General features: G+C 33.1%; 2 protein-coding genes across 8 annotated transcripts; both read left to right on the forward strand.

The window, feature by feature from the left end:
* The first annotated feature begins 9,569 nt into the window (after window positions 1–9,569).
* Window positions 9,570–20,720, forward strand: LOC106759327 (sialyltransferase-like protein 1). 7 transcript variants are annotated; one of them, XM_022779792.1, is made up of 15 exons: window positions 9,570–9,743; window positions 15,760–15,868; window positions 16,022–16,185; window positions 16,272–16,348; window positions 16,588–16,674; window positions 16,790–16,867; window positions 16,957–17,048; window positions 17,141–17,342; window positions 17,599–17,689; window positions 18,379–18,437; window positions 18,572–18,720; window positions 18,894–18,975; window positions 19,059–19,402; window positions 19,581–19,650; window positions 20,368–20,493. In XM_022779792.1, the coding sequence occupies exons 3-15, from the start codon at window positions 16,068–16,070 to the stop codon at window positions 20,431–20,433; spliced, it is 1,515 nt and encodes a 504-aa protein (XP_022635513.1). In that variant the 5' UTR covers window positions 9,570–9,743; window positions 15,760–15,868; window positions 16,022–16,067; the 3' UTR covers window positions 20,434–20,493. The 7 variants fall into 7 exon arrangements, with proteins under 7 accessions (XP_022635513.1, XP_022635515.1, XP_022635511.1 ...); XM_022779794.1 differs by lacking the exons at window positions 15,760–15,868; window positions 20,368–20,493 and adding an exon at window positions 20,585–20,720; XM_022779790.1 differs by having other exon boundaries at window positions 15,760–16,185.
* On the forward strand, window positions 20,557–21,420 carry LOC106758770 (light-regulated protein). Its single transcript, XM_014641755.2, has 3 exons — window positions 20,557–20,818; window positions 20,891–21,049; window positions 21,210–21,420. Exons 1-3 carry the CDS (start codon window positions 20,646–20,648, stop codon window positions 21,283–21,285), a joined length of 408 nt encoding a protein of 135 aa, XP_014497241.1. The 5' UTR covers window positions 20,557–20,645; the 3' UTR covers window positions 21,286–21,420.
* The last annotated feature ends 1,210 nt before the right edge of the window (window positions 21,421–22,630 follow it).

The following is a 22,630-nucleotide window of genomic DNA, read 5'->3' on the forward strand; positions in this document are numbered from 1 at the left end:
TATGGACTTTTCGATATTGCTTTTTAGAAAGATCACACATTAGTGAGTTGTCAGCTTTACAGTTTAGCAGGTACCGTTTAATTGAAGTACCTAAAACACACTAGAAGGAGGGGGGAGGGGTTGAATAATATTATTGGAAAAAAATTTCGCAATCGGTATGATATAGCACCTTCGTCGAGACTGAAAGATTTAAGAAATGAGTTCTTTTCAAGTTTTATTCAATGGTTAAGAGATATTCGCTATAATGTTTGAATAAAATTTCCTTTTTAATAAAATTCGTTTAGTGTAGGAACCTTATATATCAGAAAGGAAGGTGTAACTGCAAGTTCTGTAAGAGAAACGTTGAGAGAGAATAAAACAATAATTGTACATATATTTTTATACTAGTTCACTCTAACTGACCTACACCTAGTCTTTTATATTCTTAGAGGGTTTCACTATAATCTTTAACAAGATTAAAATTGAGTATTCTCACTACTCCTAGTATTCCTAGACAATCCTGGTATTGCTTGATACGTTGCCTAGTTGAGTTTCACTCACTCCTTGTTGTGTAGTATTCTTCACCACTCTTGGTATCCTTAAACACTCCCACTACAAAAATACTTAAAGTTAACGACAGAATTTTACCGACAGATATATATCCGTCGGTAAATATTACTGGCGGATTTTGAATTTTTTTACTGATGAAAAATTCGTCGGTAATCCATATGTCGCTTACAAACGAAAAAAATTTGTTTGATAAATCCTTCAATAGTTCGTATGTCACTTACCAATGAAAAAATCTGTCGATAATGGAACAATAAAATGAGCGAGAATTTTCCCACCTATTTTTCACTTACCGATGAAAAAATTCGTCGATAAATTGTCAGTGATGGAATGATAAAACGAGCGGGAATTTTCCTGCCCATTTTTCACTTATCGACAGCATTTTCTAACGGAAGAATTTGTCAGTAAGGGAAATACGCATTATTGACGAAAAAATTCGTTGGTTAATCCATCTGTAAAAAGAGCGGGAATTTTTCTGCCCATTTTTTCCCTCTGTCCACCAAAGGCATTATTTATTTTGCCTTCTCTCTTACAATGTTCATTTTTTTTGCCCTCTCTCTCTTCATGTGCTTTCCTTTACATCTTCATCTCTGCTCAAGTCATTATAGCTTAGATGCACCTCCATCTCCATTCAGCCAGGCCGTCATCTTCGTCCTCATTGACGTCATTGAGGTCTTCCTTTCAATCTTCTTCTTCTCTACAACCTCTCCCAGAACCGTCCAATGTCTCTTTTCTTCCCATTTCATGGTTTAGCCGCTTTTGTTCTTCCCTTTTCAAGCTCCAGGCTCTGCCACCACCATGCAACACCACTTAGGGAAAAACATTAGGGGAGCTTAGAAATCTTTTGGGGGTTCAAATTTCGTCCTCTCTCTCTTTTCACGTTCTTTACCCTCTTTTCTTTATTTTTCATGTTATTTCTACATTTCATGGAGCGTTAAGCCTTTGGGGTTGATTCTAGCCGTTGAGGTTGATTCTAGCCGTTGAGGTTGATTCTGTTGTAATTTCTTAACTGGATTCTAAGGTTAGATGAATAAATTTGTTTGTTCTTTTGATTCTTGTTGTGATTTGTTTTTATCTGTGCCTTTTACTTTTTAATCAATTAAAAGTAATGATTTTTACATTATAGAAAGTTAGCATGGTGTTAAATTTAGATAACACATCAATCATATGAGTCCAAGGGTTTTTATTTTTGATTGAAAATTTACTTTGATTAAAGTTAGAAACTTTCATTTGATTGAATAGGTTTTTTACCAATAGTTGAGAATGTATTTTGATTAATGGTAAAAACTTTAACAAGAATTAATAAAGAATGTAATTTGGTTAATTAACTTTTTACTTGATATAAGAGGTAAAAAAATAGACATGATTAGACATAGTAATATTTAATTGAGCATGTATGGTTAAGAGTGAGAATGTCAACAAATTAATTAAGAATTTACATTGATTAATTTGAAAATCTAAGACAATAATTAATTGAATAATAATCTTTAGATAACTAATGATGAATCTTATTTTGATAAAGCAGTAAAATCAATCTATTTTCTTTATCATTTTTTTATCCTTTTAAATCTTTTTATAATTTTATTCATTTCTATCTTTTGTTATTTATTTATTCAATCTTGTATTGATCTTTATCTTCTTTACTGTGTTTTTTTTACTAACCCTTTTGTATAGTTTAAATAAGATCTAATTTGTTAGAAATCAATTCCATGTTCATTGAGAAACAACTTAATTAGATTATGTCAACAAGAACGTTATAAAAAAAATTTCCATCATTGTTGGGGAACATGATTAGAATTTATATCATTTTGGTTCTTATTTTATTTTTGTTATTTTAATTTTATTTGTATTTATCACTAACATTTTCTTTTTCTCTATTTTCTTTCTATTGTTTATTTTATTTTATTTTATTTAGTTATTTTAATTTAGTAAATTTGTTTTTTTTTTCATAATTTTTGTTTGAGGAATTTTGTTGAGAAAATTGTAAAACTAATTGGAAAACACTTTGGCTAAGGAAAGATAAGGTACTTTAGTTTCCCATACAGACACACCTCTCTTTCTTGGAAGTCTACTCAACAAGCTTTCTACTTATTTCTTTCTAGAAAACCTCTTTGTAAATTGCAAAATAATTTTTCATGTGAAAATAATCAACAATGTGATTTTCAAATGAAATATGATTGTTGTCCTCAACAGTCATATGATTCATATGGTTATCAGCAACAACTTGTCACACCTACTACTGCACCTGATATAAGTAAGTTGATTATACGTCAAATAAATTATCTATATCGTACATTATCTTTTTTGAAATATGAGCAAAAATCATATGGACCATCCTATAGGGAAGTTGGGATCTTAATGGACGGAGTGAAAAACAAACTAGCAGTTATAGATGAAAGGTTGCGAGTTTATCAATGATAGAATAATATTGTGTTTGAGTGGTATGATATGACAAAAGGTTATGCAACATGATGGAGGATGAAAGTAACAACAACTTTTATAATTACTTCTAAGTTTTAATTCCACCATCCACTCTTATCCGAGATTTCCTGATACTATAGATTCTAAAGCACTTCATCACGACATAAATAATGTACTTCTAAAGTCGGCTATTAAAGCAATACAAATGTTTGATGATTTAAGTCAACTAATGAATGGCAAATCTAGGGAGGGCGAGTTATAATTTTTCTAAAGATAATGGTTGAGCATAATATTTAATTCAAGAAAATGAGAGGACATGGATTTGAGGTTGCAAAATCGAATAGCTAATGTGAATAGCATGAAGATTCAAAGATCAAATCAACAATCAACTATAGAATCACATCACGTTGATATGTCTATTGATGGACATATAAATTTTACTAAAGATGTTGTTGAACTTGTTAATGATGAAGCAGTAGAGTCAACTACTTCAGGTGTAGACTTTTTCTCACAAGATGAGATTATGAGGATTATTAATGATCCTATTTACCATCCTAATGCACCTGATGATTCTGAAATAGAGTTTAAGCCACATGTTCCACACATCAGGTTTGTTGATGTGAACAATGAAAATACATTTTTAGTGGTGATATTTGTTGACATGATTGCGAAACAAAAAAAAAAGGTTGCTGAAACAGGAAAACATGTTAGATTTAAATTCATTTGATATCATTGATAAAAAATTAAACTGCATGCTTGTTTATTTGTGTATTAAGCATATTTGCAAGAGGAATTATTTGACTCTTAGGTACCCATATCGAATTGGCTCCTAGTTTGTTAAACTCATACATTTTCTTCTTTTTAGAAGATAATGTATCTATATTTGACCTAATGAACCTAATATGTTTGGTTTTGTTGATGGGATTTTTGTTTAATCTTTTATACCCTAGACCTTGTTTGTAAGAGGGATGCCTATTGTCTTTTAATAGGAGATTTAACCTTACATTCCCTTCAAGTGTTCTAATCAACACTTTGGTAAGAGTATTATTTTCATACCTAAGGGATTCTACATGTTTGACACTTTTGGTTATAGATATATCATCTATAAGTTTTTTATTTTGCAAAATAGTTTTCTCTTTTTCCTATTCAGAGGCGTTAGCTTTCTCTTAAGATTACTAATGTTTTCTCGTAGCAACTTCACATTATCTTTGGATGAAGTTACCTCCTCTTTTAAAGCATTATTTTTTACAAGGAGTTCTCTACTTTGTTTACATAAAAACCTATGTGTTCTAAACAGTTTAGTAGTTCATAGTAAACATGAATAATTGAGTGTGAGTCCGTGAAATCTACCTCGTCATTCGAGTTGTCTGAAATGCTCTTGGTGTTTCCTATCGCAAGATAAAATTTTGTGTCTTCATCCTCGCCAAATGTGTCCAGGTCCTCCTAAGTGCTCATCAACATCTTCTTCTTTTCATTTCTGGGCCCGGTTGACTTCTCTATTTTTTTCGATCATGGGACATTCTGATCTGAAATGTCAAGTTTTTTTGCACTCATAGCAGACAGTTGAGTCCTCCAATTATCTGTCTTTTAACATCTGAAGTGTTTGCCCTTGAACATCGTGCCTCTTTTTCTCCTTCACATAGAATGAAGCTTCTTAACATAAATGATAGGTCCTCTTCTTCGTTTTCATTCATAGAGTCTTCTTCATTGTCGAACTACTCAGATGATTCATCACTTCTAAGAGCTTTGGTGGGTATCCTCTTGATGAATTTGAGCTCGATACTCTTCTCCTTTTTTTATAGAACCATCTCGTAAGAGTTTGAGCTCATGTACTTTTAGAATCCCTACCAGCTCTTCTAGACTCATTTCGTCAAGATTCTTTAATGTTCTGAGAGTTGTGACCTGTTGTGTCATTGTTTGGGAAGACTTCTAGAATTTTATCAATGTGATTAAAATTATCATAAGATTTCCCTAAGGATCTGATCTCATTAAGGATCATTTGGAATTTGTTGAACATGGTCTGGATATTTTCGTTTTACAACATTGTAAACAACTTATACTGTTTGGTCAAGGGGCTTAGCTTGTTCCTTTAACTTCATTTGATCCTTTGTAGGTGATAACCAATGCACCCCACGTTTCTTTTGCTCCTTGGTAAGCGTGAACCTTTCTATATTCTTCTTCGGAGAAGGCACACATTAAAGAGATGCGAGCTTTAGAATTTAACAGGTAGTGTTGCTTCTGTTCGTCAATCCATTTGGTTCTTGAGAATGATTCTCCTTCTTTTTCAATGGGTATGTAGTTGTCATTCTATGTGACGTCCCATATGTCAATGTAACATGATTCAAAGAATGCAATCATTCTTTGCTTTCAATAATTGAACTTCTCACCCTTGAATAGGAGAGGATGGTTGACGGTGTACCTTTCATTTTCCATTCCTCAGGATCATCTCCTCGAGTCTTGCTAAGAACTGATCCCACGAGGTTAACTCTGATACCAACTGAAGTACTTGAAAAACACTAGAAGGAGGGTTGAATAATGTTAATGAAAAACTTTTTCGCAACCAATCTGATATAACACTTTTGACGAGTATATAGATTTTGCATAAAATGTTTAAGTGCTTGACCTTGCAATTAGTTTCAAACGCTAAATTCTTTTCAAGTGTTATTTAGAATTTTTTTTTTTTGTAGTGTTTGTTAGAAACTTCCTCGTTGGTGAATAATCGTTTAGGGTAGGAAGCTCTTATTTTTAAAAACGAAAATGCTACTGCAGGTTTTTATAAGAGAAGTGTTGAGAAAGAAATAAATAGTAAATGCATAGATATTTTTATACTGGTTCACTCCAACTAAGCTACATCTAGTTTCCTCTAACCTTAGAGGGTTCCACTATAATCTTCAACAAGATTACAACTGACTATTCTCACCACTCCTTGCATCCCTAGGCTATCCTAGTATCAACCTAATACGCTGCCTAGTTGAGTTTCACTCACTAGTGTTTTTGTCGTTATGAAGTCATTCACCTTTGGATCGGACAAATTTTTGGACAGCGAATTTCAATCGTATGGTTCTTTATTCTGATCATTCAGATTGTCAATCGGAGGTCTAGCTTGGTAGAAAATAGCCTCACATCAACAACTTTGTTTTGGAGAATTTTCATCTTCTTGGTTCTCATTTGTAAGCATTATGTTTAATTAGTTTGGCTGATAGAAAACCCTATTTGGTATTTTTACTGGAGACTATTTTGCACCCTATTATTAGGGGTATAAAATGTCAATGGTTGGATCTAGATGACTCAAGTGATGTATTATATGTGTTTGAGTATGTTTACATGGGTATGGGATGCTTGAATGCATGTATGATGTGTTAACTATGTTTCCACGTGATCTAGGGTGTATGAATGCTTGAATGCTTGAATCATGTCCAAGATGTGTTTTGATTTTACAATAGTCGATTATCATTAATTATAATCGATTATTTGTGCGTTAGTTTTGAGTGTGGTTTCTGGAATAATCGATTATCTGGGACGATAATCAATTATCCCATCCTGCGGGATGTTTCTGGGTAAATTTCACTGAAAAAATCGATTATCTTAAGCGATAATCGATTAGCACAGTGCATTTTGGTGAAAAATGGTGAATTTGATGAGGAATAGACGTGAACCAAGCCTGAGGTGCTGTGGAACATAATGATAATCAGAGATTGAGGTTAATGGTTATGTTTAGGGTCAGTTTGACTTATGGTTGAGAGTGGAGCATGAGTGAGTGTTGGGATGTACTTGAGTTTGTGATTGACGAGCATGATTGTGGAGGATAAGTCTAATTGTTGTACCTCGTAAATCTTGGTTCTATTTGCGGATAAGTTCTTCCTTTTGCCTTGTGTGCATTAGAAGGAGATGATATGTAGAGGAGGCCGTAGGAATGGCTACAGTCGGTGAGGTAGGGTACAAGAGTGAGATGGACTCTTTCCACGATGGTATTAGGGTACAATGAGGCTCAGGGTGTTGTTCATGACTGGGATAGTCATGATGGAGGTGTATCTATGATGATGATCATGGTACTTGAGATGCTCTAGGTTATGTTATGTTGATAATGATGTTACTATAATTGTTATAGTAAGTAGTTAGCATGGGTACTAATGAGTGGATAGACCAAGGGTCTATGTGTGAGATGTTAGTGATGACATCAAAGACTAGAGATCAAGGGTCGATGATCGAAGTTCAAGGACCGGGGATCGAGGATCGAGTAATTCATTATAATTGAATTGTTTATGTCAGAAGATTAGGAATCCTATTGTTATTACTACCATGTATGGGGTGTTTGATTATGGTTGATATAATAAGAAGATACATATCTTGTTGTGTGTTGATTATGGTTGGTATAATCAGAAAGTATGTATCCTATTGTGTGTTTCATTATGGTTGGTATAATCAAAAGATATGTATCTTGTTGTGTGTTTGATTATGGTTGATATAATCAATATGTATGTATCTTGCTGTTATGATTGTTTTATCGGTAGCTTACTCCATACATGTTTGTATTTGTGCGTTTGTTAATGAAATTATCGATGATGATCATATAATGTGTTATACGTGAGCACATAATGTTACAAGTGTTTCAGAGGCGTGATTGACTAGAGAGAGGATAGGGAATAACCTTTGAATTCATTTAAAGCTATTTTGTTTTACAAGTTAAGACAATATAATTGAAGTATTTCCTTCGTTATTTTATTACTCGAAATAATGTAATTGGATAAGGTTTTCTTTAAGTATGTTTCTACGTAGATTTGTTGCATGCATATTTACATTACCTTGTGCAGATTGCCTATTACATGCATCTGCCTGCTTTATCAAATACAAGTAAGAAATGGACGTTAGAGACAAGAGGACATTTGTGGGACGATCCACTTTTGATAAAGTACTGAAAAAGTGAGTTGCTCTGGAAAAAGAGACATCAACCTATGATAACCACATATGACTAAAGCTATAAAGAGCCTAATATCGAGAAAAAGCATCGTCTAACTGCTATATTATCACCAAATCTCGAGGACAAGCATAATCTAATGGCTACACTGTCAAAAGGCGTATAAATAGAAGATCTTCGAAGAAAAATGAGAGAGAGGATGGACACCTAAGGAATAAGAAGAAAAATCATCCTTAGGAAGATCAAGAATTCTCTCAGAACTATTCAAAGTCAAATCCTCTAAAGAAAGAAAGAGAAAGAGAGAGAGAAGCTCAAGAAGAGAACACTCTCAAGCTTCATTGATATATAAGCTTACTTTTGTAAGAAAAGGGAGGAGCGAAAAATTCAGTGAGTCTATTAGATTGATTTGTATTAAGCACATATTCTCTTTGTGAGAGTTATCGTTTAAGGACTTGTAATCAATCCTTTGATTATAAATTCTAAAGAGAATTAAAATATTTTATGTTTAACTTTGAGGAGTTAAACAGTAGCTAGACAAGTGTGTCTAGTGAAAACCAGGAGTGGGTAAAACTATGACATTTAACTTGGTGAAGTTAAAAAGATAGCTAGACATGTGTCTCTAGTGAAAAGTAGGAGTGGGTGAAACCTTATATGTTTTGGCAATATGTTTCTTCCAAAAATATTGTTGTTGGAAATTCCATTTTTATGCACCATCTTATATAAAATCAATATTTTTACATAGACACATATAAACACACAACTACACACACATATACACATACAAAAACACATGCACACATGAAGGTACACATACACATACACACACAAACATAGACACAAATACAAACAACATACATATAAACATACACAAATACACAAATACAGACATATATGCACAAATACATAAAAACATACACATACACAAAAACACACACACACAAACACAAACATAAACATATAAACACAAACATGTATACACAAAAATATACACAAACACATATGCAGACACAGATATATACATAGATATATACATGTAAGATATTATATTAAAAATATATATAAAATAAATAAGTAACCTATTATATTAAAAGGTGATACAAGGATTTTAATTTAATCCTTAAAGTAATAATAAATTTGATTTAATCTATTATAATTTTTAATAAAAATATTCTTAATTTAATGTCAAACTAACCTTTAAAATGATATTTTGATCATACAATATTCTCACAAAACTTCTTACAATAATAATAATTTTATGATTTAATCTCTCACATGTAAAAAATTATTAATATTATTTAATTTCTAAATGTGATAATTTAATAGTAAAATAACTCTTACTTAACCTGTAAATTCTTCTAGTAATAAATCGTACGAAACAAATCTCAAAAATAACCAAAAAAATATTGTGTGACTTTATTAGAAAGTAGATTTTAAAGTCTCACTAAACTCCACAAAATCGGCTTGTAAGATGAGATTTCCACTGAATTATAGATTATAATTTCCAATAGACTTTTCACCGTCCTAATGCTTACATTCAAAAATAAAATGGTTTATTTGCCAATAGTATTAGTGTATATATATATATATATATATATATATATATATATATATATATATATATATATATATATATATATATATAATCTAAAATATATATATATAAATCAGTAGTCCCCCGGTCTGATTTGGCACCCTATCAAAACGCGATTCTCCCCTCAGAACGCGAATCCAAACGCGCTTCCGTTTGCTTTCCAATTCCTTTCATCAGAAGCGAAGAAAGTCGGTGACGTTCGCCAGAGCCTAAAACGTCTTTGTTTTTCGGACAGCTGAAGGTGTTCCTTCTCTGCCACATTTTCGTTCTGTAAGACCCTAGTTGGATTTCAAGTAATTCTTTTCGTGTCTAATGTTAGTTTCTAGTTCTTAGTGAAGCGGTTACAACACTGCTGTGTTTTTGCTCTACATGTTGGATTGAGTATGTTAAAATGTCAGATTGTAGAGGCACGCATGAAAATTAGTATTATGTTGTTAAATTCTGAAATTTGTTTGGATGATTGAATGGAATCAATGATGATTATTTACATTGGGATGACAGAATCCTACGTGCTAGACTAGAATACTATGACATTATGTATATTAAGGCTTAGTATGTGTCTACAGGTCTGATAGAACTTTGTTAATGGATAAATTGACTATAATTTTGTTGGTATATGTTTTAAAATAATAAATAAATAAATAGATTAGAGGTTCTTAATCTGCGTATGACTGGAATTACTTGTATGTCATCCATTCCTCTGTTTTGGGCTGCATAGGATAAGTGGGGGTTAAGTTGCCTGAGATAAGTGTAAGGGATGGTAGATCTGTATATTATAAATGACATTTTGACTTGGTTTGATAATTATAAGTAAGTGAAATTTGTTGGATGAGTAGTCTGAATGATTTCAGAAATTATCTACTTGTTGTTGGATGCCTGAATGTGTATCTGACATTAAACCACATATTATGATATTAAATCTGATTGCTTGTATGTTAGTGTTCAGCCTTTAGGGGTATGTGGCATAAATGATAGGATAATGGAAGTAAAAGTGCATGAACTTAGTTAAAATAATAGATATTATAATTTTGCTGAATCAATTCCAGATTATGTATGATTGGTGTTTAGGTGAATATGTTAAGTAGGATGCAGTTTTGTAAACATTCTTTTTCCTGTTTACTTTGGATGATACTAATTTCCGATTTCAATGAATATACTGTATGGAATTGGTCGATGGGGCTTGACTCTGTTTGGATTAAAATAGGTTTTTGAAAATTGTTAAAGATGTACTAGGTTCAGTTGAATAAGGATAAAGGCTTAACAAGAATTTATTAGATTCCAATGCTGAATAAACAATATGAACCCATATACTTGTCCACATTTTTTCTTACTCTGGTTCTCTAGATACAAGCCATATTAATTGAACATGTGTGCTATGTTTGGAGAAGAGAGAAAATGGTTTTCTGTGTGGATTAGGATGAAATATTAATGGTTAAGTTCTGTGTCTGGGATAGGATATGTATGTCTAGGTACCTTATGAAATCAAAGTGCTTTGTTTAAAGTGCATGCTTAGTTTTCAAACCATAGTGGGTTGGAAGGTAGGAATAAGCTAGGAAAGTAATTGTTTATGGCTGCTGTAATATTACTGACATTCTGGAATGAGTAAATAGTGATTCTGTTTAGTTTAATGGTTTTGATTAGATTAATGAATTAATTTATTGTAACAATTGGTATCAAATTCTTCTAAAACTTTATGCATAAGGTTTGAATGGTGATGTTGTAGGTGCGTGCATGCTTTGGATGTTTGTCTAGGGTAAGGATAGATAACAGGATCATAATCTAGTATTAAATTGTTTAACTACTCTGAATTAGTTACATGAGGTGACAATTGACTGAATCTAATGTGAATCATATACTCTTGCATATTGGAACTTTATAGCCAGAAAAGTTTGATATTGTTTATTGTATGACCTAGTACTTTGGTATAATCTGTTTTATATGGATTATGGGTGTTTTCGGCTGCTGGATTTTATGGGTAATGCTATTGATGAATATAACTTAGAATTTGTTTTAGTTCAGCATGTATAGAATAGGTAATGGGTTGTGGTCTGATCTATGCTATTCTTGATGAATGATGTGCAGTAAACCTGGTTTGTACAGCTGAGTGAAAGTCTGACGATATGCCTACTCAGAGTATAAACTTACACTGTTTTAAATCTTGAATCTGCATGTATGTGATGTTAGTTGATTGAATTAGGTAGATAAACATAAGGATGATTCGTTGCAGCGTGAACCACCCTATTTTACATAAAATAGCCTTGTATCCCAGTTTAACTATGAAGCCGCAGGGTGCAATAGAGAGTACCTGTTTACCTATTTATGGAATGTGTGACGTGATTAGCATGTGATTTAACATGATTTATGCATGATAGTTGGAAAATTGTTTGAGTGATTTAAAGAAGTGATCATCCCATATCTCCAAATGACTTTTTGAAACTTGAACTCACTTGCTGATATTATTTTTGCTCTCGATTAAGCCGGTACATGTTTTTCTAAATCTTGAATTGCTCTTACGTAATCATGGTTGCCTAGGAAATATAACTGGAGTGGATACAATTTGGTTTGAGTGATAAAGGTGCGTTAGAACTATCAATTGCTGCTAGATGCTAATGCATTGATGATATTATTGATTAAATACTATCGTGAATTCTGATTGATAGTTGAATTGTGAAGTAATGTGTAATATGAACATTATTACCTGGAATTGGCTGAATGGAATTTGTAATGGTTGTGAACTAAGTTGTTGTCATATTCAATGATGTTTTGGGCTTGGTTCACATGTGGTAAGATTTTCTTGGACTATTGATTGATGGTGTTATTATACATGCTAGGGTGATGTATCTAGTCTTGAAGTAAACTTTGTTTAGACTGGAAAAGAGTTGATAGCCGTTGTTTAGTGGTTGTTTATACCATACATGCAGTGAGTTATTTTTCATTGTAATGCTCTAGTTGTTGATATTCTTGTTGCTGTTTGATTGGTTTTTGCTGGCCGAGAGGCTGATGATGGTTGCTATGGTAGGGTGCTTTGAAATACTCCCTTGATTACTTATGAGTGGTTGTCAATAGATGTAGATACTTGATCAAGTGGATGAAAAAGAGAATGTAATGACTGAACATGTTTTTGACTGAAAATAGGTTGAATAGTCTTTTGGGATGGTAGAATAAGTCTAGGTAACCCAATTTTCGAGGATGGAAATCTTTGAAAAGGGAGAGAATGTAAGACCCTAGTTGTAGACGTTATTGACTGTTTGACTTCTGAGAAGCTTATATGTTTTATAGTATTTTAATAAAAGTGTCATGTTATTTAATTAGTCAGAACCTTGCATGGTGGGATAAAAGGTCTTGTGGACATGCTTATGTCTAGTGGAAAATAAAATAAAATAAGAATTGGTGAAGTTAAAATGGGAATGTGCAAAATTAGTTTGGCCTAGTGGTGATGTGCTGTGTGCTCTTTGTTTGTGTGGCTGATGTACTTAGGCTCGAACCTGGCTGGGAACAAAATTGAGTTATTTTAATTTCTGCTGTGTTTTTGCATCTGAGGTGGGTTTTGGGCTGGGTTACGAAGCCCATTAATCAAAGAGGGGTAGTCAGGATCAGAAGCTCATTCTACTCTTCTTGCTTTTTCGTAAAAGCTTCTCTTTTCTTTTCTCCCTTCTTTTTTTCTTATTTTTCCAAAAACCCTAGGGCAAAGGGGGATTTTTAATGCATGGGAGAGAGTGGCGTGAGGAAGAATCCAATGAGGATTAAAGGACAAGAACGGAATTAAGAGAGCGAGGATCGGTTACAAAGAGTAAAGGAGAAGAAGAATCCAAAGTGGGTGGTTTAATTTCTAGGGTTCGAGAATTCAATTCGGGGTAATGGTGAAGCCTATGAATAGGACGGGCAAGAGAGGGTTAGGGACACACCGAGAAAGCATTTTAAAAACCTAAGAGTGAGGGTTTGAGTGGAGTGAGAGACACGGAAGGGCATAGCTAGGTAGAAGTGGTTGCAACGTGAAGAAAAGCATGTTTCCAGGTATGGGGAGTTAACTTGGCTTGCTTTTAATTGTGGTTTTGGTCTGAATGCGTGGTGAATGATGTTCTGCTGTGCGAATGGTTTGTTCAATATTCTGTTTTTGTTCATATTGGATGTGTATGAATTGCTATAGCTGCTGAGATAATTTAGAATCAGTAAATATCTGTATTTGGAAGCAATTAATTAGACTTTTCAGTCACTTCTACGTTTCTACACATGATATATTTCATGAGTTGTGATGGAGAGTTATGGAAATTTTCGGTTAATAAGAAATTGTTGTTTGACTGGTTGTTTTAGTTAAGTTAAAGTTTTTGATGTGTTATGGTTTCGGGTTGTGAAAAGTGAATTTCCTTTGGGTTTTTAAACATGTTGAAATTCTAGGCTGATGAGTTGATATGATATATGTGTTTTGGTGTAGTTATAATAACCATTATAGTGTTTAAACTCTAGAAACTTCCTGAGTAGAAAAAGGTTTGATATCCTGTGGGTACTTAAAATTAGATGCATATTGGAAGCTGATATATTTGGGTCTGGATGCTGTTCAGGAATATATAGATTGGTTATTATGAAGTTAAGTTGCTAGAGTTTATAAAAACTGTTTTCTTTGGATTAACGGATTGGAAAACTATTTCATGTCTGTTGTTAATTCTTGATAAGAAAGTTTTGTTGGGTTTTAAAAATTGTATAATGTATAGGGATGCTTTGGTGATTATTTTATATGCTTTTTGGTGCATTTTAAATAAGCATATGAATTTTTAATTTCATGAAAATCCAATCAGAAAAGAATTCTGACGTGAAGTACATTTTGAAGCTAAGATATTCAATGTTATTTTAATGTTAATTTGGCTGATGTGAAATAAGATGAATATGATTGGCAGGATTGAATGACCTGTAGTGAATTGTGAAATTGGATGATATGTATAAAAGAGAAGGATGATAGTTGGAAATGTTCAGAATCATGATAATGTATAATATTTTAATATAAATATTAGGAATGTTTTGTACACTTCTTGGTTTAATATAAAAGTTATAATAGAAATATGGTTTAATATAAACATTATAATAGAATTGTGGTTTAATATAATTATTATAATAGAATTAAAGGAAATAGATTTTCATATTTTCGAATGCAGTGGGGTTTCAACATTGGAAAGAAGTTATATTTTTTAAAACTTTAGTGTGTAGATTCTAGATTGATTTGGTTAAGCATGTGTAGGTGGGTCTCATTGATGGTATGATAGTTTATTTGAAAAAGCTTTTAGATAAGCATGAAAGGAATACAATTGTGGGTATGCGTGAAATATGATTGAATAAAAGTGGTGCTCTAAGACGGTAGGTGCAGTGTTTTAATTTGAATGTTTGAATACGGTTTTCTTTTCCTTAAAATTGACGCATGGTAGTGTGTCTTGTGGTAGTTGGTTCTAATTAGAAAATTAATTACAATATTCTATATGGACTGTTGTGAGTTTTTAAATTGAATATGAATTAGTTAGATATTTTAGGATTTGAAAATATGGGCTGAAAAATTATGCAGGGTGGTGAGTATAACGTGTCTGGTTTTTTCTGGTTATTGGAGTTGTTGTATGGAGGGTTTCAGAATTCTTGGAAAGAGCTATTATATGTGAACTGTTAATATATTAAAATGTGTTTTATATATGATTAAAACTTTATGCTTAGAATGATTTTTATATCTTATATTATAAGTACTTGAAGGTGTTGTTTGGGTGTATTATTTGGTTAAGTCTTCTTTGATAGATGATGTGTGCAACGAGCAAGTGTCAAGATTACTTTCAAGTGGTTTTAAGCTAGGGAATCCTGTTGGCTTGTAATTATAGTAGTAATGAGGCAAACTGAGCGAATAGTTGTGGCTGTGTGCATCCCAATTGTACTTTTGGTTTATGAATGTGATGTTATTGGTTGATGACATTTTGACGTGAGATTTGATCTGTGTGAATAGAAGATGAGCCCTTAGTTTGTGTGACAACGATATAGTCTGCGTGACAATGATATAGTCTGTGTTATGACATTAAGTCTGTGTCACGATGTTAAGTCTGTGTGACATGTATGCTTGTGGGACTGGAAGTTAAGGGTATTAGTTTTAAATAATTCTAGTTTGTGTGACGTTAGATCAGTAAGAGTAAAGTTATTGGTGAATTCAATTATTGTGATGTTTTAATTGTGATTCAATATATTATAATTGTGGTTATTTACAGCTCACCCATATTTTTGTATGTGTTGTGATGATCGTATGTCGTGTGTTATATGAGAGCAGATAGGAATGCTGATGCCGACATAATGGAATAATGGAGGAGAGGGGCCAGCGTTTTGGCAGCAATAAAGACTTATATAACTTTTAGTTTGAGAAATAAAAGATTAAAGTTGTAATTAACAGTTTATCTTCTTTAAGTTATGGATATTTATTTTAATTTCGAAATAAATTAAGTTACCTTGAAAATTTGACACTGTCTTTTACAAAAATCTTGACTGTGATACGCGCTTAAGTAACTCACAGAGTCGGGACGTTCCCTTTGTAGATGACATTGTTTTGTCTCTTTCACTCTGAGAGTAACGCAAACACCAATGAGGCAGCACAAGCAGGTTTCAGCCCTTAACCGGCAACCCAGCGTCCTTTATCTGGTGTGCGCAGCTGCATTGTTCTCCCTCCTCCTCTTCTACATCCAATCCTCTCTCTTCGCAGGTATTTTCACCGTAACCACACCACACTTGTAATATCAATCATTCTAATTCTGTTTTCTTATTTTCTGTTTAAATTCACATGTTCAGGGTCCCTTTCTTTGGCTCGCAAATCTGAAATTATCGGCATCTTGTCTAACTTTCAGTCCAGTGTTCAGCAATGTGTGGTAACTGTTCGATCTGAAACATTTCTCTCTGATGAATAATACTGATGTGGTTATTTATTCATCTTATCATTTCTTAATATTCTTGATGTGTAACTCCGGCTACACTCACTTCCAATTCTGATAGAAGAAGCACATAAAAAACATATAAGCATCTGAATCTAAGTCTTGTGCTTTTATTTTTTTAAAAGGATAGAATATAGTTGTGTTAAGATATGTCCTGACGTTGGAAATTGAAACAGGATAAGAGGGGGCTAGGACTCACTGCTCATATAATTGACCATTGTAATTTGATCCTTAAATACCCTGAAGGTACCAACAGCTCTTGGGTATGTCTTTCTGTCTCCTCAATTCTGAGTTCTGAGAACTCTTATTTTTTTTAATGTTTCGGTAATGGTTTAAACTGTTGAGTTTCTTTTTTTTTCAATGTTTAAATTATTGCAGTACAACGCACAGTTTAAGCACTTTGAGCCGTTGGAGTACAAATATGATGTGTGTGAGGCAATCCTGTTGTGGGAACAGGTGCATTGTCATGACACTCCTTTTGTTCCTGTTTCATTTGAAGTTTCAGAATGAGTATTTACTTGGGCTGATGTGTTGAGATGTTGCAGTATCGGAACATGACAACTGTGTTGACCAGAGAGTATCTTGATTCTCGACCTGGTGGTTGGATGGATTACGCACCACAAAGGATAGCACAGTTGTATGGATCTTGAAACTTTATTTCAATTTTGTTTATTGGGTTGCATGTGTTATCAGTTAGTGTATGTGTGCTAATGCCTTTTCTTCTTTTAGGGGGACAAAGAAGTGCACCAACAAGACTCTTTGTGAAGAGAACCTCAATGTGTTATTACCTGCAAAGCCCCCATTTCACCCACGTCAGTTCCGAACTTGTGCTGTTGTTGGGAATTCTGGGGACCTTCTGAAGACTACATTCGGGAAAGAAATTGATAGCCATGATGCTGTTATTCGGGACAATGAGGCCCCTGTTAATGAGGTAAACATGTCAACCCATCATAATGGGGACAAAGTTTTAACAATTTCTTCTTTCATTTCCATTTTCTTGAAATCCTGTTAGTTTATCCAAAGCATAGATGAAACGACCACTTGCTTCTGCAATATCTAACCATTATATTATTACTTCTGATCAAGATCTCAAAAAGTGATATAGTATTAAAGTTTGTGGTGCATTTATCTGATATGCTATTAAAAGAGTCACGGATACTTATTTTGTCCCTCTATGGATTGTGTAGGAATATGCCAAATATGTTGGTCTTAAGAGGGATTTTCGTCTAGTTGTTAGAGGTGCTGCGCGTAACATGGTCCCTATTCTAAAAGGATCTGGTAAGTTATTATTTTTTAAAATATTTAAACAGAGATGCAAAACTTCTGTTGAAATTTTGGGCCATGTTAGTTGTAATAGGAATCTATCCAGTGTGAAAGATAGCTTTAATTTTCGATTAAAGATTTGGCATGGAAAACATCACTATGGAACAAAGACATCCTGACTAGATTGTCAATTGAATCTCCATCTATTATTTGTAATGTGTCAAAAAGTATATAAAACTAGAAAAATAAGAATTACCAACAAAAACATGAAGGGGCTAGGTCAAACCTCAATAACAAAATCAAAAAAATCTAAACGCAAGTAACCCATACTTGTTCCTAGGAAACTTTCCCTAATAAATTATGGCATAATATCAAACAAATAAAACTCAATTTTTTTGTTCAAAACCATAGTTGGCAAGTTTATCAAGACTATACTACCCTCTGTAAGTATGATATGGAAAAAAATGCATAGAAGAGCAAAGTTGAAGACATCTTATGATATAGAAAAAAAAAATGCATAGAAGAACAAAGTTGAAGACATCTTATCAATCTCCCTTGGATTTGCTATGGTACAGCTCATCAGTAGAAATCTAGAAGTTCACTAGATATTATGAAATTTTAATCCTAATTTTTTCCTTGTTTTCGTTTGTCTGTTAGTACATGGTATCTATATAATGAAAGGACTAAAACTTGTTCTTTTGCAGACACTGAGGTTCTCATAATCAAAAGTCTGACACACAGAGAAATCAATGCAGTTATTAAGGTGAGAATCTGTTCTTTATAACCGTTTTATTAAATGCTTATAGGTATATATCAGTACGGATGGGAGCAACTGGATACCTAGCTACTTACTAGAATAGGTTTATCTACATTTTTTCAAACTACCTTTTATGGCAGACCATACCCAATCCAGTCTATCTCTTCCAAGGAATTGTACTACGTCGAGGTGCCAAAGGAACTGGAATGAAATCTATTGAGTTAGCACTCTCCATGTGTGATATCATTGATATATATGGATTCACTGTTGATCCAGGATACACTGAATGGTTAGTTTCTCTATTATGATATTGATTATTTCTCAAATTCTTGGTGTTTCCTCCATCGATACACCAAATCTTTATTTTTAAATTATTTGTTTATTTATTTTTGTAAATGTAAGGTTGTGATACCAAGACTTTCGAACATTTCATCTTCCCTCTTTATCATTTTTATCTTATAGGACAAGATACTTCTCTAAGCCTAGGAAGGGACACAATCCACTTCAAGGAAGAGCGTATTACCAACTTCTAGAATGTCTTGGGGTATACATTAATTATAAATTTCTATACACAATATATTTAGTGTGTATATTTTATAATGATTTTGATTTGGGTTTTACTGTCAGGTAATCAGGATTCACTCGCCCATGAGATCTAAGAGGAGGGAAGACTGGTCAGATATACCTCATAGAGAAATGATAAGGCAAGCACATGCAGCAGCTTTGCACTTGAAAAGGAATGAAGACGGTCATGGAGGTGATTTAGGGCAGTTTGGCAATTGTAAGGTGTGGGGCAATGTGGATCCAGAGAACAGTGGACCTGTCTCAGGATCACCAGACATGAGTGATGTCAGGAAATATTCAAATTATAGTAAATGGGAAGTGATGCCTTTTGAGAGTTTGAGGAGGGAAGCACAGGATCACTATAACCAGATGCAAGGGGTCTCTCTATATAAAATGGACGGCAATAGGTTGGATGATCTAGTCTGTGTGAGACATTCCTTAAAATCTGAGGCGTAAATAGTGCTTTTGCTTTCTCTTGTTATTATTTGATCGTGCCCAACCTTCTATAGAATCTGGGATGAAGTTACTTTCTGAGGGCTGCTGACATAGCTTCTCAACAGCGTTCTGTTTCTTTACTTATTGCAGCCGGAGCGTAGCACCAATCTCAACTACAAGTGAAAAAATGGAGTCAATATGCATAATTCCACCAATCCAGGTGATTCATGTTAGGGCCTAGAAATCACACTACAGGAATTCTGACCCCCAGAAGTTTGTTGTACCATTTTTTTTTTTCAGTTCTGGAATGGACAGTCCTTAGTCCGTGGCATGATAGGTATCTAACTTCTAAAATGTATTAATTGTCTAAAGAAGTATCTGCAAAAAAAAAAAAAAAAAAAAACATTTTTTTTTATAATGATGGATAAAGAAAATGATAGTGAGCTGTTTTGTTTTACGAGAATTTCTATGTATTTATTTCGTTGCTAAGCTTCTTTTTTTTCCCCTTTATTCATGTTTTTTCTCTTTTGCTCCTCTTGCCACTACTTATCTTGATTTTGTTACCACAAATTGCTGCGTGACTTATTTTGCTGAATTTACCTTTTCATTTATTGGTCAGCCTCAAGATCAATAGCTCTTCAAATATTTGTGACTCATGCAGCATGTTCTCTATTGTTGGATGTATTACTCAAAGTTGATTCTATTCCTCTAACATTTAACTAGTTCTATTAGGCAATTCTCAATTGTAAAATTATGCAGGTAAAAAGTTTTGCCCTTATCTGCTTGTCAATTTTACTGTAAAATTTACAACAATTTAAAATTTAAATTACTTTGTTTACTTAAAAAAACTTATATTAACAAATAAGTTACATTTTACGGATAGAGCTGCTCTAACAATTACTTTATTCATTTACAAAACTAAAATTTAAAACCTTAGGTGAAGAAGAAAAATCAGGGTGGTTCTTATTATTACAATGATCAAAAAATTCCAAGAGCTTTATAATAAATATCTTGAGTTGATGGAACCCACTATAGGAGGAGGATACCCAACACAAAAGGACAACCTTATCCCACACCTTAAATATCTCACTTCATTACACTCTTGCACTGTCATATCCTAAACCTTATCTCACTCCATTCTCTTCTATAAATAGGAACCACTGCTCCTCATAATCTTAATCCAAGCTTAAAGTTCAGCAAACCAACACCTTCAAGATGCAAACAGCTTTAACATTTTCTGTCCCCAACGTTGTGCCTTTGGCACCCACAAAGACTGTCACCCATCTCACCAACTTCCCTACCAAATTGAAAACCCCTCGTTACTCTCCAATAAGGGTTGCAACTATGGATGCCGACACTTCAACAGTGGACTACAACTCGGCCTTCTCGTAAGCAATTCCTTCTAACTTCCTTGCATGAACATGTCTGTTTGTGTGTTTTGATGGCTGCTCTGTTTTCAGAGTGTTTCCAGCAGAAGCATGTGAAACTGTAGGAGGGGAAGCCTGCATGGCAGAGATGTACCCTGAAGCCAAGCTGCAGCCACAAGCTAAGAACCACACACCACAAACAGCTACAGAGAACTTTGAGAGAGAGTATCTTGAATACAATGATCCTCAAACGTAAGATCTCTCATAAAACAAAAGACACCCTTTTACAAATACCAAATCAATTGAGATCAATTTTCACACACTTTTGTTATAAAGATTTATACACGCAGGATGGATCTATGCAATTCAGAACAGTGGAAAAGCATTATGATTTTGTGGATGTGTTTTGCAGGGTATTTCGGGGAGAGGCTTGTGATGATCTTGGAGGAACTTTCTGTGAGCCCGAGTTTCAGAAGAATGTGTATTAGACCAAACACAAAATCTTCATGTTTTCATGCCTACTTAACTTTTCATATCAACAACTTCTAGTGAATCCATGTGTTTGGTTGTACATAGTTATAGACTCTTTTGAGTTTAATATAAATTTTACACTAAATTTGATAGCTTTGCCTCTCTCTTCTTCATTGGTTTAAAATTAAATAAAATGGAAGGAGCTTTCCCAGTTACTGGGCATTCTTTTACTTCTCCACATAATTTGTTAACATTTCTTTAATATGAATTTCATTTTCTAAAAGTAAACATCAACTTTTTCTTATGCGATCTGGTAAATCTTTACATTTTGTAAAATTAAACAATTTTAATGGAAGGTTAATTTTTCATTTAGTTGGTTATATAAAAATATTACATATTTCTAATTGATGATAATATTAATTGCTCATCTACTTAATATATTTATTGTAATTAGCTTTACAATATGTTAATCCGAAATATATATATATATATATATATATATATATATATATATATATATATATATATATATTGACAATTAAATTATTGGCTAATTAAAGATTAAATTTGTAATTAAAATTTGAGGGGAATAAAATTGTCCATTGATTAACTTATATATATTAGTTTAATATCTATTTTGGTCATCTTGTTAATTAGTTTTGTTCAAAATAGTTTTCTTATTTTTAAATTGTTCAAAGTGGGGTCCATTGTAAAAATGGTTCAATTTGATTTTTTTTGCTAATTATTTATAAATCTTAATCGGATGTATTACAATTAAATCTTAATTTTTTTTTTCCAAATAATCATAATCATTTTTGTCTTCTCCCACTTTTGGATTCTTTCCCAACACATTCCAGACCTGCCAAAGTCCAACGTCCCCGTAACCATTGCAAGTCCTCATGGCTGCAACCCATCAACACCTCATGGTCTTGACTCTCATAACCATCACCAGGAATCAACAAGATTCCAGAACCTGAAGAATAGAAACCCAAAAAAATTCTAAATTAGAATCCTAAGCCCCAAATCGCAAGTCATAAGAGAGAATAGAAAAATCTCAAAATGCAATATCATTAATATCAGTTTACGGAAAACAAACAAGAAGTCAATTCGCAAACCAAAAACTCTAAATTCACGAGATCAAAACGCAAGAAATAGAAATCCCAAGTTTCGCACCATAAGAGGGAAAGAAGAAATGGTCCTCTACAAAGTCGAATAAAAGAAAGAGGAAGACAAAAACCTGAAATACCCTCCAAATCACTAGATTCTTTAACTCCAATTTAACCTTAATCACAAATCTCTTTCGAAAACAATTGTAATTTCCTTTTATAAAAACCATTTAATTTTTAATATTATCACATTAAT

Source organism: Vigna radiata, chromosome 4 (genome assembly GCF_000741045.1).
Source record: "Vigna radiata var. radiata cultivar VC1973A chromosome 4, Vradiata_ver6, whole genome shotgun sequence".
Classification (NCBI taxonomy): domain Eukaryota; kingdom Viridiplantae; phylum Streptophyta; class Magnoliopsida; order Fabales; family Fabaceae; genus Vigna; species Vigna radiata.